The sequence below is a fragment of the Melanotaenia boesemani genome, chromosome 11 (assembly GCF_017639745.1).
Source record: "Melanotaenia boesemani isolate fMelBoe1 chromosome 11, fMelBoe1.pri, whole genome shotgun sequence".
Taxonomy (NCBI): Eukaryota; Metazoa; Chordata; class Actinopteri; order Atheriniformes; family Melanotaeniidae; genus Melanotaenia; species Melanotaenia boesemani.
The window spans coordinates 23,352,470-23,363,920 of NC_055692.1; the positions used below are offsets into that span (position 1 = coordinate 23,352,470).

The 11,451-nt window shown below is 40.6% G+C and overlaps 1 protein-coding gene across 1 annotated transcript in view; it reads left to right on the forward strand.

Moving 5' to 3' along the window:
• Positions 1 to 11,436, forward strand: part of bin3 (bridging integrator 3) — a 35,286-nt gene extending 23,850 nt beyond the window's left edge. The window contains exons 6-9 of the mRNA XM_041999168.1: positions 1,854 to 1,894; positions 6,581 to 6,722; positions 7,748 to 7,882; positions 9,954 to 11,436. Coding sequence (XP_041855102.1) covers positions 1,854 to 1,894; positions 6,581 to 6,722; positions 7,748 to 7,882; positions 9,954 to 10,100 — 465 coding nt within the window. The 3' untranslated portion in view covers positions 10,101 to 11,436. The remainder of the gene's footprint in view (positions 1 to 1,853; positions 1,895 to 6,580; positions 6,723 to 7,747; positions 7,883 to 9,953) is intronic.
• The last annotated feature ends 15 nt before the right edge of the window (positions 11,437 to 11,451 follow it).

The following is an 11,451-nucleotide window of genomic DNA, read 5'->3' on the forward strand; positions in this document are numbered from 1 at the left end:
CAAAGAGTAGATTTTGACAGCTCGTTCTTACCTGATTTTCACTGCTCTTCTTTCAGTCTTACCAAATAAAAATCTTTGCCTCAGCTCAATATTCTGTTCCAGATTTGGGCTGAGTTGTGTGGCTCCTTTTTGAAGAGTGGCTAAAAGTGAGCTTAAGGCAAAATAGTGGTTGTGAGAACTCTCTGGTCAGTCTGCATTGTGTATCACCTCTAGGTTTCCTAGGTGTTTATAATCCTGTACAACTCAATGGAGCACTACTCTGACTTCTCCCTTCAAGCTGGCTGTTGTTTCTGACGGCACCAACAGAAAACCTTGTTGCGCCAACAAAACAGACAAAAAAGCATCCACCCTTTGCTCTTCTCCGTGTTGAGACGAGATGTTCTGCCGCAGGGCTCACAAGTGAGAGAGCCAGCAGATAAAACGTGCAGCAATAATGAAGGCAGCAGTGGCCCAGGTCTGTGTGTTTATTTCTGGGGCTGAGGAGGGCGCACAGCCCCGCCGGCACACTGCTACCGAAGCTGAGCCCCAGTGTAGATGGCGGCGGCGCAATAGAGGATGCTCCGTTTGGAGGGATATTGATTTCCTCTGCGATCTGTGTATATTTTTGGGAGGCCTGTGTGCCGGGATGGCCTCTGCCCCGTGACTCACTGATAGAGACTGCTGCTTGAGCATCGGCCTCAGGCTCTGCTGGGCCTCCAAGGAATAGCTCTGCCCCCTCCCCCCTCTGTGGGAAGGGGCAGAGGGTAGAGGGCACCAGCATGCTTAAGCAAATCTACCGCTATTATTCTCCCTCCTCGCTGCATGCTCTCACCTTAAAAGCAGCAGCGCAGCTCAAGTCGGGGAGGGGGAGATGGTGTGAATATGTAAAACAAAGAAAATGTGAATTCCCATGTACTTATTTGTTATTGGTTCTCTGTTTTCCCTCAAACCACAATCAACCATTTTGTACTTGGAAATCTGCCTGTGTGAAACAGTGAGTGTTGCTGTATGTTCTCATAGATGGTCAGGGCATTTTTTTCAAAGCGCAGCTGCGATCTTACTTCCTTGCTGTTGTGTGATTGACTGTCCTTCCAATAGCAAGTGAACATATGATTACTGGAGCTGCTCATTGTTCTCATGGAGCTGTCACTTTGCATATCATTCTTTAAATTTATTTCACTGTTTCCTGCATGCTTGACACTTTGCTTGAATTCCTTTTTAATGCAGCTCTGTTATGTTTGCTTTTTTAAGACAATCATTTTTAAATCTGCAATGTAAATGATGCTAGAAACTTTATTAATTGTTGACAAAGTTCTGTTGATGCGACTTGGTTATGAGGCTGGAGGCCTCAAGATGTGATGTTCGTTTACTTCCATTTAACACCCCCCTTGCCCTCCTTCTCTCCCCCGTCATTTCTGACAACCAGAAGGAAAAAATGGAAAATATAAACTGTTATTGTTAAAATGTTTGTTTGTTAAGAACTTTCATCTTGTAAGGCAACCCACCCTGCACAGGATTTAAAATCAGTTGGGCTTTTCTTTCATGTTTGTCCCTTGACAGTTCTATCCTTTTGTATCACAGGCTCAATGAATATTCAGGGGTTTCTCCTCAGGGCTTGTGTACAATAAAGGAGTCAACGTCATGAAAGTTTCTTTCCAATCCCCCCTCCTCTTTTTCTCTTTTTTGATTGCTATGCTTGAATTATACACAACTGTTGGTGTTTGTGCTTCAGCAGTACTTGTAGCTAATGAGCAAAATATGTAGAAGCTACTTCATTTCTTGTGTAATTCAATTTGACAATGAATAACAATTTGTATTATCTTCTCCCTGATGATATGTATAGTTTACACTAACAACAGTTCTTTCTATTACAGGTCAACCAAATTCAGAAGACAGTTATTGACCCTCTAAAAAAGTAAGTGTATTTTTTAAATATTAATAAATTAATTTGCTTAATTCCTCATACTTTTACATTTCTTGTATAACTGCTATATGCCTTTAAAAACTGTCTTCCAATATTTGTTTAAAGTGCCAGAAAGACAGATTACTCTTTTTCTCAACTAGAATATTTAGAGGAATTTGGAAAAGTATTGTAAAGGCTCTTCAGTTCCATTTTGTGGCTTATTGTGCTTGTGTTTTAAATCCATTCAAAATTCTGGAAATATAAAGTCCAGTGGCCCATAGCGTCTTTTATCCTTTTAGCGTAGCCATGCTCATTGCTCTATGCTTAATATGCATACGCATTGGTCTTCTGCACCCTTTGTGTGTAATTTTCAGAGGGCTTGTGGATACATAGCAAACATCAGTATTACTGGAAACTGTGGGGGCAGTGTTGCGCAGTAAAGTGCACATGTGACCAGCAAAAGGAATGAAGAAGCTGCAATGCATTTAATGGACGCACAGTCTGCTGCAGGCTACTGCGCTGTCTTTTAAATATCTTTCTCTGAGAATGTGCATTACGTTATCATAATCTTTTCCATCATCACCATGTTTTCTATTGCCAAAAAACTGACAGCAGAACTCAGAGGTGACCTCAAAACTCTGCACTGCCCTCTAGTGGATGCGTTGTCTAACAACCATGCCAACTTAAAGGACACATTAGAGTGACATTTGACGATGTCTGTGATGGACGTAACAATTTACATTTATAAGGGGATCCTAAATGAGCCTTTACAGAGCAGAAAGCATAGCTGTAATGCAGGACCACAAGAAGGCATTTAGTCTAGTAACACAAATTGTAAAAATTAATGTGGGATTGAGCAGAGTTGCTGTGGTGAGTGTGTCTGGAAGAAAGTTCATTTTGTTCTCATTCCTATTATTCGCCCCCGTTTGAAAGGCAGTGACTGCAATTCCATTCCTTAAGTTTCACTTTGTGCACGCACACACACACATGCTTGCACAGCAGAGGTACTGAAGGGCGGGGTTGGACTATCCCACTCATCTCCTGGAGTGCTTGTTAAGGTTTTACTTCCTCCTGTTGGTTCCTCCCATGGGATTAAACATGTGCTTTGTAAGAGAACATGTGCATGGTGTTGTGTAGCACATTTATGTTGAACCATAAAGCTGCCATTTTATAAAACAAACAATGCAAAGAAACTAGTCTGTAAAAACATGACCAGGTTAGGTCAGTGTCTGCGTTCAGCCCTCTCTCCTTCATGTGCTCTTGTGGCGGAGAAATGACAGGATGGAATGGTTCTAATTTCCTCTTCCTGGTGGGCGGCAGGCGGACGTGTGGGCAGGCTCAGAATATGGCAAAAGGCCCAGCTTCCTGGGCCCAAAGCTGTGGATTGGTTGAAGAAAACTGTTTCAGGACGGTGTACACTCAGTGTAGTGTATACACACATGCAAACACCAGCCCAGACTTGTAGAGGGGTGTGCTGTATTAACAAAGACTGTATTTTAGACCACAGCTCAAGTTTGCTTCTGCATGATTCTAAAATTGAGCAGAGGAAGTAAGTTCAACTTTCATTGCCAAGTAAACTGACCTCTGTTTTACTTTGTACTCTCCTGATAAATGCAACATTATCAATTATTAGTTTATGAAGGTGTCTTTTATAGAAAACCAAGACACAAGAGCTGCCATGCTTCAAAGCTTCCATTAAGATTCCATTAGTCCTTCACTAATGAATATTTTTTGTTGTTTGCTTAGCTCAGAATACTCTGATCTTGTGGCATTGTAAAGATAATTAGAGAAGAGTTGAAAAGAAGATCGGTGTGTTAATGGAAGACTTTCACTGGTGTGTGTGTATGTGTGTATGTATTGTGTGTTTGTTAGGTTTTATGATTGTGTCCATGTGTGATTGCTATTTAAAATTTTTGGTATCTTCATACTCATGTCTGGTAAAATGCAGTAAACAAATGTAAAAGCAGCTCCCTGCCTTCTACGTGTCTTTCTTTCTGTCAGGTCTAGACACTTAGTTTCATAGTTTCACACAGGATCACTGAATGACATCACAGGGAAGGCAGGGGAGTGCGTGGGTATCAAGGCATTTGTGTTATCTAGGCCTCCTGACCTAGCCCTTTCTGCTAAGTTGCTCTTTTGGGTGAGACGGAAGTCAAGCCTGCTTTTGACTTTTGCCCAGATTTGCTGTTCAGATGTTTTTTCCTAGTTATATCTGGTGTTTGGCTTTTCATTTTTGTTTTTTGCTTCTTTTTTTTTTACCCTGAGATAAAGGAGGCTTCAGTAGCATGTGTGTCACATAAAGGTTCCTACGATTTAATGCACCTAAACCATTTACAGGTGGAAGGTATACTATATTACATTCACAGTAAGCATACTTCAGCAAAGCTTACCACTCCATGTAACCTTAAGTCCTCATCTGTGAATGTGACACATATAAGCAACAATTTGCACATAAACAATTCACTTTCACATATTTTTAGTAGCTTGCTGCATGTTTTTTGTAGAAATGAGTTATGCTATGGTGATAGTAAAGATAGACAGCCAGCATCACAGACTGAGGGTGTCTAGACCAGACTAGGGCTTGGCTGACAGATCAGACTGGCCTGTCTGTGGATTGGCAGCTGCTCATAAACACACACTCTAGTCCAGATGCTATTTCTATCCAGTCTGTTCACCACACCCTGACCTATCACATGGACACTGGTTAGATGCTACAAGTGGGCCAAGGGTATACCAGACAGCCCTCAAATCTGACCGTAAATGCAGACTTTCTGGGTGACCGGTAGTCATCCAGCCTGCTCGGACATCGAGGGAAATGTTCAGTGTCTGGCTAGTTTTAGAAAACGGCAATTTAAAGAATGCACTTGTGATATTAACTGGGACCATTGCACTATATTCTCACTTGGGAGCCTGGAACACAGCCGAGTTGATACAAAGAGCACTAAACCTATCAGTGAGGTCTCATTATCCAGTGTGGAAAGGACAGGAATGGGTTAATAAGGCACAGGATTTGCGTACAACTCTTTCTGCACCCTTGACCCCTTGGTAGGGTCGTTGTGGGATCACTAGTGGTTGCACACAGGAGGCCATTGTGGTTTGTTATGAGGAAATGGCGCCAGGTGAATTGCACTAGTGAAAACTGTCAGTCTTTTTGTCGTGTAAAAGCCTTATTTGCTGCTGTGTTGTCATCAGCCAGAAGGATTGTGTTGGAGAGCAGTCATGCCTAGAGGGCAATTACATAATCCCTTGGCACTTCAAGTATGTGTACACTGGAGCAGATAGTAGACGTGAGGATCGGCATCCACCCCTACCATAAACTGGACCAAAGTATTATTTTATAAATAGCAGTAGAGCGTGGGTTGTGGGGCTGGGCTGGGCTCCACTCTGTGATGTCACTCAAACACTACAAGACCACTCCTTGCTTAACTTCCTGTCGGAAACAATCTCTGCTTGTGTGAGACTGATCCCCATCCCCACACCCCCTTTCCCCTCAGCCTCTTGTAGTGTGCAATGCCAACACAGTTTTAATCTAGGATTTCACAATCAATTCACAGGTTCCCAGTGGTTCCTTCATCTGCTGCACAGAGCAGGGCAAGGGTTGGCATTGAGAGAGAAACGTAAATCATGTAGCCCACACATATTGTGGCTAATAACGCTATGGGTAGAGGCTCACATAATAAACTATTGTAGTAGTGTGCCTACACAGCTGATAAAATGCTTTAAATGACTCATTCAAAAAAGGTTTCTCTAAATCTTCATTACAATTGTTCTTGTTACTGACTCACATGGATCTGTGTGAATCATTTAGGAGCCTGCTTATGAAAAATATTTTCACTTGTTTCTGTTTATGAGTTAGACATACCAAAACAAAAAAGCTTCATAATGGTTGTTTTTTTCTTTTCCTTGTAGATTTTTTTTTAATATTAGCCAGGATTTAGCTTAAAGTTCCTAAAAGGCTGCATCCCTTCACATTCCTCTTTGCTGTATTTTGCATTGCACTTCAACACTTGTGCAAATAGAACTTATCTACCATCTTTTAAAGAAATGTTTGGCATTTAATGCATTTAAGAATGTTTTAAAATATTGTATTATATTTTCTATAGTTACTTAGAAAACATTATTATGTTTGATATGTATACTTTTGTGTACAGTAATCCTGATTCCCACTAAAAGCAGCCACAAACCCAGTGCAACAAGTCCCAGGATGAAGCTCAGACTCCTGTTGCTAAGTTACAGATGAATGTTTTCCTATTTTTAGTGCGGGAGACCAGGATTCTTGTTGCAAGAATATATTTTCATTTGGAATATGATAATTTCTCAAAATGAATTGTTTCATTCCATTTTAAACAATAGTAATTAGATAATAGAAGAGAGAAAGCTTAATGCAGAGCTGTCCTTTGGGGTTTGAGAGCACCTCTACACTAAGATGTTGTAGAGAGCAATTTTATTAAATCATAATGGTTTTTATTGAGATGATGCAACGCAGAAGCATGTCTGTAAATTTCATAGAGCAATGAAGTGTTTTCAGTAAGTTCAGTTTCTTTCAAAACAATTCCCCTTTTTTCCCCCTGGTCTGAATCTGGGATTTTATTTGATGAATTTTTTATATTTTTCTTTATTTTTTTTCATGCAAATTTTTGCATGTTTTTGTTTAATCTCCAGGTCAGCTTAAGTTTTCTGTTTGCTGTTTTGTTTCAGGTACAGCGGTGTCTTCCCCAGTCTTAATATGGCAGTGAAACGTCGGGAACAAGCGCTGCAGGATTACAAACGGTTGCAATCCAAAGTGGAGAAATATGAAGAGAAAGAAAAAACCGGGCCAAATATGGTCAAACTGCATCAGGTACTGTCAGTTTGCATTGGTGCACCTGTTTGGTCCTTTCAAATGTTCCCTCTTACTCCAGGGGAGCAGAGTTCAGCTACTCTTACATGCTGCATGTATTGTGAATAAAACACAAGAAGTAGAGAACAACACAAATGCTGACTGGATATGAACAAAAATAGTTGAGCACATGCATACTGTACATGTGCACTCCTTCACCCACGCAAGCTACCAGGCTCTCAAGTAGTGCCTTTTCAAAAAGGCACTGCTGCACATCTACAGGCACGTAATTGAGAATTGTAGACACACATACACACACACCATAAGGCCACTACAGAAGCACACACATTCACAGATAGTGCTGTAGTGTTGCCTATGCTATTGCCTCTAACACATCCTCACATGGTGAGCCACCCACACATACACTGAGAAAAGCACTGTCAGGGGAACAAAGCCTTGAAGAGGCCCCTACATCCCTGCCCTTTGAATTCCTCTGCACTTAAAGAAATGATCCTCACTCCGCATTTGTTTGCCATTTCAACTGGCATGTGTTGGGGGGCGGGGGGAAGAAAAAAGGTGGAATGACCGTACTATAATACAGCTGATAAACAATATGTTGCTGTACGAACATTACAACTCTCCCTTTCTCTTAATAAAATGTCTCACCCTCTCACACTTATTCATTGTGCATTCTGTAACTCCATGCCTACGGTAGACTACCCACTAATACATTCACACCGATATTAGTGGTTCTGGAGTCCACTCACAGCCAAGTCTGCCCACATTACCCACTCCTCCTCACTGTGGTTGTGATTACAGCCTTTTTTGCACTGCATCTCTGTGGGAATTAGGCAGATATCTTTCTGAACAATAAGAGAAGAAGTCTAATGAGTGATCAAGTAAAATGCATTTACTTAAATGTGACTTGTTTTTCTTTGCATGTATGAGTTCTCTGAATTTGAAACTCCTTTAGATATTTTTGTTGAAAAATATTAAATGTGTAAAATGAATCAAAACATTTTTCTAACCTTTCCCACCCACTCCAGGCAACAGAAGAGCTGCGACCGGTAAAAGAAGACTTTGAGGCCAAGAACAAGCAGCTGCTAGACGAGATGCCCAAGTTCTACCAGAGTCGCATCGACTACTTCCAGCCCAGCTTTGAAGCACTCATCCGGGCTCAGGTTAGTTAGTTTCACTAGAAACGGACACAAGGAGGCTTTCACAGCTGCACAGACACACCCTTCCAACAGTGTATAAAGTGTCTGATGAAGGTTGTGTATAACTCGGGCCGCCTGTCTCCCTGCACACTGTCCTAATGTGGTTAACCCCCAGTGACGCCACACACTGCTGTGAGGAAGGCCTCATCTGTCTGGCTCCACTGCAGTCCTGCAAGCCTTCTAACCTGAAGTTTTTCTTAAAGCAGCTGGTTGTTCCCCTCCCGAGACATGCCTGGTCATCTCATTTCCCGTCTTTGGACAATCACTGGCACGCTTGTAATTAGTAAATTAGATAATCCTAGACCTAATGACAGTTAAAGAGTTCTGTGATGCACTTTGAACTTAAAATTAGCAAATGCTCTGTTCAACAACTTTCGACACAAATCTCTACTTAGGCTATAAATTACAAGTTTTTACCTGTGTCATGCAAGAATTCATTTTTAATTTTAGTGATGATTAGTACTTTATTCTGTGTTTACTTAAAGAATATTTACAGTCTCACACAACACACATCCATAAGTCTGGGGGGAGCGGGGGGTGGGGGGTTACACTTGAGTCTTCTGCTTAATTTAATCTTTGGCTTCCCTCTCTACCAGCAGCAGGACAAAAAAAAGGCAAAATGCTGTTTTTGTTGTGAGCCTTCAACTTTACCATAAAGTGTTGTCTAGCAATTTCCAGTGGGAGAGCCAACCCGATCTATTCACTCATACAAATGCTAATGAATTGAAATGTTGTATTTATTTAAGAAAAAATGCTTTAAAGATGTTGTTCTCAGTCAATTGTCTTACAGTGGACACATTATAAGAGATTCTCATTGTTTTACTGATAGAGTGAAACTTGAATTATTCAGTACAGTTCAGGTCAAAATGTAACCTCAGTATAGATATGAAGCAGTATTAAACAGACTGGTATGTTAAAAATGCACAAAGGTCATACAAATTAAAACTCTATACAACAGTTAATCTTTTCCATTGTAGGTTGTCAGAGTTTTGTAAGGGTTCATTTACTTCTTGCGGTCACCCAAGTAATTGTAATAATAGCCTTTGCTACAGAGGGAACCCTGATCTGGTGTACATTTTCATCACTGGTCATATGGACATTTCCGATGGCCCTATCAACAAGCCACTTTTTGGGGAAAAAAAATTTATCCGCTTCACCCCTACAAACAGCAGTAACCCAATACTTATGGCCCACTCATGTGGTTTAGGTGGCAAATATTGGTATAAACAGGCAATGTCTTTCAGAGTGAGCACTTGAGTTTGTACAAGGTGGTTTCAAGACTTGACTTTATTCCTTTCAACAGACAGTTTATTTAGCTTATGACAAAGTTCTAAGCCAACAACTGAATTTTAATCTGTGATGCTTAAAGTGATTGAGTAAATTTCTTTCCCTCTATCTTGGTTAGTCTTGTTGATCCTGCCTACAAAGGAAAACGTATGCAGTTTCAGAGACGCCAGTGATGCCCCTTTAGAGCATGGCATCGTTTGCATTGCTGCTTGAATAAATATTGAGATGTGCGTGTGGGTTTCAAGGGGTTGTATTTCCCTGTACTTTCATTCTCTGCCCACTCTTCTGGAGTCTTGTAATGTGATTAAAGTCTATTAATCATCAAAGCAACTCTCTAGGGAGCCTGACTCATGAACTAAGGGGAAGAAGCAGGGGTGGGAAGTGTCAAGAAAGCTTTCAGTGAACACTCTATCTCTTGTTCAGATTGGGAGAAAAAAGCAGGGTCACTACCCACTGAAATGCTGGGTTTTGGGGCTTTGTCAGAGTTATTTGATTTCTGTGGGTTCCTTCTTCTCTTCTCAAATCACTTCTCATTAGGAAGCTTGAGGAGGCATGAGACCAGCAGCTTCAGACGTGTGTAAGTAAAAGTGCGAGTCACGCAGAGTCTGGACGTTAAGGTTTTCCTGAGAAGCATTTAAGAAAAGTGTCTGGATTGACCCTGCCTTTTTTTTCTCCCAGGAAAGGAAGGATTGTGTGTATATATATCTTTTCTGTCATCACTGACTCTTTTTTTTCTCTTGGCCAACAGGTTGTGTACTTTACTGAAATGTACAAGATCTTCAGCGAGTTAACGGACCAGATCGACCAGGCAGGGCTGACTGATGAGCAGAGGGAGAGGGAGACCGAGGCCAAGCTCAGTGAGTTGCGCGCACTGTCCATTGTTGCCGACGACTGAGGGAGGAAAGCTGAATATTGGAAAGTGCTCTTTTCATGCCTCTCTGAATGGACTGCACTCTTCTCAAGCCCCTCTGGAGTTCAGATAGACATCAATGGCCTTAACTTGATTATCAGTTTGTGTCCTTCCCGCCTCATCACCCTCATCCCTTTTTGCTCTACACCCGATGTTTCATCTCTGCACAAAGATGCTGCAGCTCAAAGAAGCTGAATGCCACATCAACTAAGCCATCAGTCATGTGTGACACTATAAGCCAATATGTTGAGTTTTTTTTTTTTTTTTTTGGTAAAGGAATCAAACATGTCTCTTCAGAACTAATGACCAAAGTTACACTATTTGGTTTCAGAGATATTTGTTGGCATTTGTTTCTGTTGTATGATGTGTGACATTTTTTTTAAAGTCCTATTATTCTACCAGTCTGGTAAAGTTTTTATTACTCAAAACCGAAATTACAAACAGTGCAGGTTTAATCTTAAATTATGGTCTGCAGGTTAGTGGTATAAACTTTAATCTGTATTTTGACCTTTATTATTTATCTGTAACTTTAGCTCTGTGCCATGCTGTGTGAGGGCTTATTATTGGGGTTTTAGCATTTGAAAATTTGTAACACTCCTCTGCATAATGTGCCTGGCTTTGGATATAACATGAAAACAAACTTGTCAAAATGAGACCTGTGCAGTGATGTTAAAAGATGGACCACTCGGGCTGGGAGCGTAGCAACACTCTGTCCCAAAAACAAAGGTTTTTACTCCCTCTAGTGGAAAATGCTGAATATGACAGATTCCTTTTGTTCACAGCATCCATCCTTTGTTCTATTGTTTGTTTGATTGTGTGTTTGCAAAGAAACTCACATCGTTGCCATGCTACAAAGTCCTTTCTCTTCACCCTCAACACAAGGGTCAGAAGCAAGTTTTTCTTTTGGTCTGACTTTATTCTGAACCAGATCACACTGCTTTTGCTTCCTTTGTTTCCACATTCTATCAGTATGATAAATACACTACACTGATCTACATATTAGATTATCTTTGCCATTTTCTTTCTTTTTAAGGGTCTGAACAACTTATTTATTAGTTTTTGTTCTGAAGAAGAATGTCTAGTTTGTTGCCTGTCTGTGTTCTGTAATGCAGGGTGTTAGTGTTGCACATAACCGTATTAATGAAGGTGTTCTTATTAAAAAGAGTTTTAGTTATAGTAATGTTTTTTTTAACACGACAATTCTTTAAGATATTTTTTGTAATTATATGGTTTAGTTGGTTTAATGTCACTCTGTTAGATGTTTTCAGCTGTAATGGGCAATCATGAAGTAAATTATCTTATAATAAACTACATTTTTATTGACGTCTTGATGTAT